Source organism: Stegastes partitus, unplaced genomic scaffold (assembly GCF_000690725.1).
Source record: "Stegastes partitus isolate 25-593 unplaced genomic scaffold, Stegastes_partitus-1.0.2 Scaffold81, whole genome shotgun sequence".
Lineage (NCBI taxonomy): Eukaryota > Metazoa > Chordata > Actinopteri > Pomacentridae > Stegastes > Stegastes partitus.
Genome location: NW_007577812.1, coordinates 399,722 through 405,766, shown reverse-complemented (window position 1 = coordinate 405,766; position 6,045 = coordinate 399,722). Strand labels below are relative to the sequence as shown.

Below are 6,045 nucleotides of genomic sequence, written 5' to 3'. Positions count from 1 at the left end.
TCTAGTGTTGTGGTCTGAGACCACCTAAACCAAGACTATAAAGGGTTGAGACCAAGTCCAAGTCCAAACCAGTGCAAGTCCCACACTGCATGACACACCTGTTAAAAAAATGTGATGTATGTGACATGTTTCAAGTAGCTAATATTTGGTAAACCTTGTTAAGTAGAAGAGCACATGGATAACGTGAAGGCGGAAGGTTCTTCTGACGCTCTTGGAATATCAGCTATACAGTATCAGCTTTGGACGAATAGAGGCACTGGCTAGAAGGGGCAAAACAGCCACTGATGGTCTGGAGAGACCACAAGAAACTTGTCCATTCATACAACCAAACATCTAAAGCTCTACCAAGCCCTGTGGCCCTTTTTTTGCATGTATTTTTGCTTTACTCTGCATTATCATCCAAAGAATGCTAAACCCGATGTCCTCTCTCACCAGTTCCAACGAGAGAAAGCTTTATGTTTTTAAGTGGTCTGCTCTGGAGCCTCCAGATAACCTCAGACCAGCACATTCTGACCATCTCCAGTAACTGTCCAGACCACCAGCTTTTTGCTCAGCTCATCGGTCCTGCAGTGGAGGCCTGATATCTCTGAGTGCAGCGCATCCTGGCCCTAATCTGTCGCTGCTTCTGGTAATCCTCCACAGAAGAGGACACCTGGGAGTTTGTTGTTGTCTGCCTCATCAGATCCAAGATCAAAGCCCTTCCTTCCAAATTTCCCAGATCAAACCTTTCAAGGACAAGCCTTGTCTAAATAGAAAGATCTCTGTAAGAACAACTTCCCACGCAAGTAAACCCTTTTTCCTTTACCCGTCTTGTTTTGTGTTGTGCTTTCAAATCTTGACAAAAGTAAAATGCTAAACTCTTTAAATCTGTGGATACGGTTTTCGGTCCACGTATTAAATTGCACGTGACACACAAGAATGTTACGAGAACACAAAAATAAAACACATGAAGGAAACAAGAGCAAATTTAATTGAAATGACAAAGATTAAATCACTGTTGATGAGACAGTGTTGTTGTTTGCAGTCAGATATGATCATACTCGCTTGACATGAGGAAGAGACAAGGCACACTTTCAGACTGAGCCGTCAGTCTGTTCGATCCAATAAAATGCATTTGAAGACATCAGCTCTTATGTAAATACTGGCATTACCGCAAGTACTTAGACATTAAGTTGTAAAATCTATAGCTCTAAATGGGGCTCAAAGACTAGACTGACTCATCTGTAAGGATCTGAAACACTATTTCCAACCTTGACTCGTGTATTTCCTTTTCCACTGGACCAAACATTCCATTTGTTTTTCCTGAGCTAATATAAACATCAGCACGTAGCAAGTAATAATAGACCCCTCGATAAAGTTGCACGTGCAGCATTCTTTTCAGCTTACAAGTGAAGTTATTCTACAGCAAATAGTTTTCATTCACTTTCATACCACAACATACAGCTAGGCCTGTTTGCATGTAGTAAATGATCTTATTTAGCTTGTTCAGCCACACGAGAAACTCCTAAAACTGTAGTTGATAAAGCATTATTTTTGGTGTTTAAATGACGCAGGATTTTTAAAAAAGTAAATAAAAATAAACTTTCTGATTCATAAATCACAAGACAGATCGTAGTCTCCACTTCAAACCACATGACAAAGGAAAACTTTGTTCACCTTTTTTTTTTTTTTTCAAAGTGCATCTCCAACACATCTGGTTAGGATTACTTTTTTAGTTCATTTGTTCAGGTTGGAATTCATAAAACAAGTGATACACCTTTAAAACCTAATGCCATCCAAAATACCGGCCTGAATTCTACCTTTGCAAAAAATATTAATATTCAGTCTTGATTGACGCTATCAGTGAAGTATGAACTTGATTATATACTATCAAGATTGATGTTTATTGTGGTGTTAAACTGGGCTGTAATATACTGAGATGTGTCCAGATCTGAAGCAGGCTGACGGTCTGAGAAAAATGAATGTTAGGAATTGTTTAGGAATTTGCACCAAGCAACATGCATTCCTAATATAGTCATAAAAAGTGAGGCAGCATCACCGTTTTGCAACTTTGATTATTTCACTGTTTGTGTTGTGTTTACATGATGCATATTTCATCTTCTTCTTGTTGAACTTGTAGTAGAGTGGATGGAGCATGTTGCTGCTCTCTTTAGTTCACGTGTTAAATGTCCCTGATTAACCTGTTTAGTATGAAATAGTGCTTCATTGCAGATCCAGTAATGGCTAACTCTGTTTACTGACATGTTCGCTTTCAAAAGGTTTCTCTCTTTGTCATAATTGTTACAGTCAGGAAATCTAAACATGTCTAAACAGTTTGTGTCTGTAAACAGAATGCATTTCTTACCTGAGTGCTTCTCACTCAGCACCAGCCCAAGTTTTATAAACAGTTACCAAATCTCAGCCCTTTCACTCCCACTTTAAGTCTGAAGTGCACTCCACCCTTCGCTACAAGAAGAGACTAAATCTTCCTGTGTTTAATTTCTTCATTTTTCCTTCACTTTGTTCTTCCTTGATATGTTGAGCTCTTACATTCTATTCTATTTTCACATCTATTTATTTAATTGTGATGGCAGTCTTTGTAATCTTGTCAGCTCGTATATATTCCTAAATATATATTTTTTTAAAAAACAAAAAACATCAACACAGCATCCATCCATCCATCCATCATCTATACACCGCTTAATCCTCACTCGGGTCACGGGGGGCTGGAGTCTATCCCAGCTGACTCAGGGTGAAGGCAGGGGACACCCTGGACAGGTCACCAGTCTATCACAGGGCTACACTTAGAGACAGACAACCAAGCACACTCACATTCACACCTACGGACAATTTAGAATCACCAATTAACCTCAACATGTTTTAGGACTTGTGGAAGGAAGCTGGAGAACCCAGAGAGAACCCACACTGCACAGGGAGAACATGCAAACTCCATACAGAAAGATCCCGGGTGTCCTCACCGGGACGTGAACCAGGGAGCTTCTTGCTGCGAGGCAATGGTGCTAACCACCGAGCTACTACCTTGCAGCCCTATTAGGATGCATGTTGTTGTTTATATTTAAGATTACCATTTCTACCTACGTTCCTCCAACTGGAATAAACTGGCTTTTCTTCATAAAATGCTGAAGGCGACCTTTTAGCTGCGAGGCAACGGTGCTAACCACTGAGCCACCTTGCAGCCCAACACTGCATTTAGTATTTTATTCAATTCTATCCATTCTTTTTTAAGGTGATCAGTATTTTTAGAATACAAAAAGGGGAGCCAGAGCACACCGCTTAATTTGTGAACTTTTAATGTGCAAACTGACTAATGTAAGTATTTGTAGCTCGACATCTCTACAACAGAATGAACACCATAAAACAACCAAGTAGGCACTATACTGGAAATGATGTTGGGCAGATGGAGATGGGAGTTGTGACCAGAGATCTCAAATCAGTATCAAGTCATACATGTGCAGTGCAGAGTTACTGAGATTGTTGATGCTGCTTGTGGAGTTTTGTCCCACTCTCGCTGAGGTTGGGGACATTCTGAGGAACAGGATCACATTATCAGACCCGTCCATCCAGAGCATCATGTGTTCGATTGTCTATTGTACAGTGCTGTCTGAAAAGATTTCTTAGATGGCGAATGGTGAAGTTGTGAACTTACAGCTGTAACTGACATGAAAACCTCCAGCAGGAACAAAAAGAGCAGCCAACAGCCTGTTCTTTTGTTCCTCTTGTCATTTCTAGCATTGTGTTATTTGAATGAAGCTGCATTTTAGGGTGGCCTTTTACAGTCACTGGTCAGAGGAGTGTCTAGTCATGCTATCTGATCATTGTAGTTGAAAGCCACATCTGAATAGGGCATGGATTAACTCAGTGGTCGCAAATGAGTCACCAGTTGTGCACACAAAAACTCCAGAACAAAGCTTTGTTTCATGCTGTATAATGAAATAAAAAATCTGCCACACAGGTTGTAGTGACGATTAACGAAGGGACAAGAACACATTTTTACCTTAAACCCACCTAGCAGTTATATCCATCTATGGCTGATCCAACTTCACCCACTGATCAGCCAGATTTAACTTTTTCTTTGACTTTCCCTTCATCTCTTTAGCGGGCAGCATCCAAATGTTCAAACACTGCTGGCAGTATTCATTTAAAGAGTCTGTTATTTCTGTGCTCGAATAGTCCATTCATTAAATTTAAACTTTAACCCAGTTAGTCCGCTAAGTGACTTCAAAGAAGAGATGTAAACAGCTGACCAAGATCATCAAACCACTTTGCTGCATCAGGACCGTCATGTGCCCGTTTAGACACGCCCCCTCCTTCTCATCCAATCAGCCTCGAGAAAGGAGAGACAACTCTTCCGGTTCCCGTCTCTCGCTGCAACTATGGTAAACACGTTCATTATTAATCATGTTATTTAACGCTATTTCGCTTGTATACAAGCCAAACAAACAAGCAGACTGCTTAACCGCATTATTAATGAATGAAGCGATAGTATTACGCGATGCATTTCCTCAGAAATGTGGATGTTTTGTGCCGTTTCCCCGTAGCTAGCAGGCTAAGCTAGTAGCCTTCAATGATGGATGCTGGCGCTAGTGTTACAGTGTTTACTGCGCAATAAATGTGTTGAAAAGTTACTGAAAACTAAAATAACTCACCACTGCATGTCTTGTTGTAGCGGTTCCGTTTCTGTGGGGATTTGGACTGCCCAGATTGGGTGCTTGCCGAAATCAGCACATTAGCAAAACTTGTGAGTACAAACCCCCCCCACAGACAGTCAGTGAAACAATAATATTCTTTCAGGATCACTCAGTCTGTTGTTTCTATATAATAATGAGTGTGTTGTCCGCCTCACTAATTTCACAGTCAAGTGTCAAGATGAAGCTCCTTTGTGCTCAAGTGCTGAAGGATTTGCTGGATGAGGGCATTGATGTAAGTCGTCAAACACACCTCCTCACATCCATCATATATTTCCCACACATGTCAGACACACAACTCAGTCTTCTCTCTCTCCATTTTCAGTATGACAAAGTTACAAAGCTTACTGCAGATGCAAAGTTTGGTAAGTGTTCCTCTTTTCGGTGCTCAGTGAGAAATACAGTAACTGCTTTAAATGTGACACTTTTCCCATCACCCAGGTCCATTAATTAAGTGCAATGTGTGTCTTTATTACAACTTCTTTGTCACCTTCCAAGAAAGTGACTCTTTCTTGTCTTTACAGCTAATGCTTTATTAGTGTATGGAAGAGATTCAAAATATACATCATAATACTGTTCCTGTGCTTCTTTTTTTAAGTGAAAGTATCAGTGCCACAGGATAAACATACTTGAATACAAATAAAGGTCTTGCATACATAATCTTACTCAGTAAAAGAAGGGCTGCATGAAAATGGAAAACCTTACAATGAGATCTCTTATTTTTCTGCTGCAATATATATTGTGAAATAAAAAATAAGGGAATTTTCAGTAGATGACTTGAATAACTCTATTTGGAAAGAATTATTAATTCTCAGATGATTTGTAGGGGAATGCGTCTACATCAGAAATAAATATCTGTTTCAAAACAACAAATGAAGGCTGTTGTGAACCTTTCTTTGCTAGTCTAACTCTGGCTAAGGCATCCAGTTTAACCTTGTGCTTTGAAAAGATTCAGATCTGTACACTCATCATGTCGTGCCTATTTAAATGTTCAAACACGTCAGTTATGTTGCCTTGTGATTTTGTGTAGTGGAAACAACTGCAGGACTCCAGACAGAGTACCTGTTTTTGGCCAGCGTCATCCTTTCTGTTGCCAAAATATTCCCATACAACTGATGTTGCAGTTTCCTTTTAAACCCTAAAATTTTCCTTTTTGCTGGTTCTCTCCTGCTTCTTGCTCTTTGCCATGGACAGGAGAATCAGAATCAGAATCAATCGGAATCAGAATTTGACTCTGGTGAATCTTAGTTTTCTGGATAAGAAATACAAGAAATAAACTAGAACAATAAAATAAGTTTAAGAACAATAAAAATAAGAGTAAGAGCAATAAATCGCAATATTTACAATGTCTGTGCAAAGA

The 6,045-nt window shown here is 39.7% G+C and overlaps 1 protein-coding gene across 1 annotated transcript in view; it reads left to right on the top strand.

Annotated features, from left to right (window-relative positions):
• Positions 1–4,366: 4,366 nt before the first annotated feature.
• Positions 4,367–6,045, top strand: part of commd4 (COMM domain containing 4) — a 4,326-nt gene continuing 2,647 nt past the window's right edge. The window contains exons 1-4 of the mRNA XM_008276814.1: positions 4,367–4,376; positions 4,667–4,738; positions 4,855–4,920; positions 5,011–5,050. Coding sequence (XP_008275036.1) covers positions 4,374–4,376; positions 4,667–4,738; positions 4,855–4,920; positions 5,011–5,050 — 181 coding nt within the window. The 5' untranslated portion in view covers positions 4,367–4,373. The remainder of the gene's footprint in view (positions 4,377–4,666; positions 4,739–4,854; positions 4,921–5,010; positions 5,051–6,045) is intronic.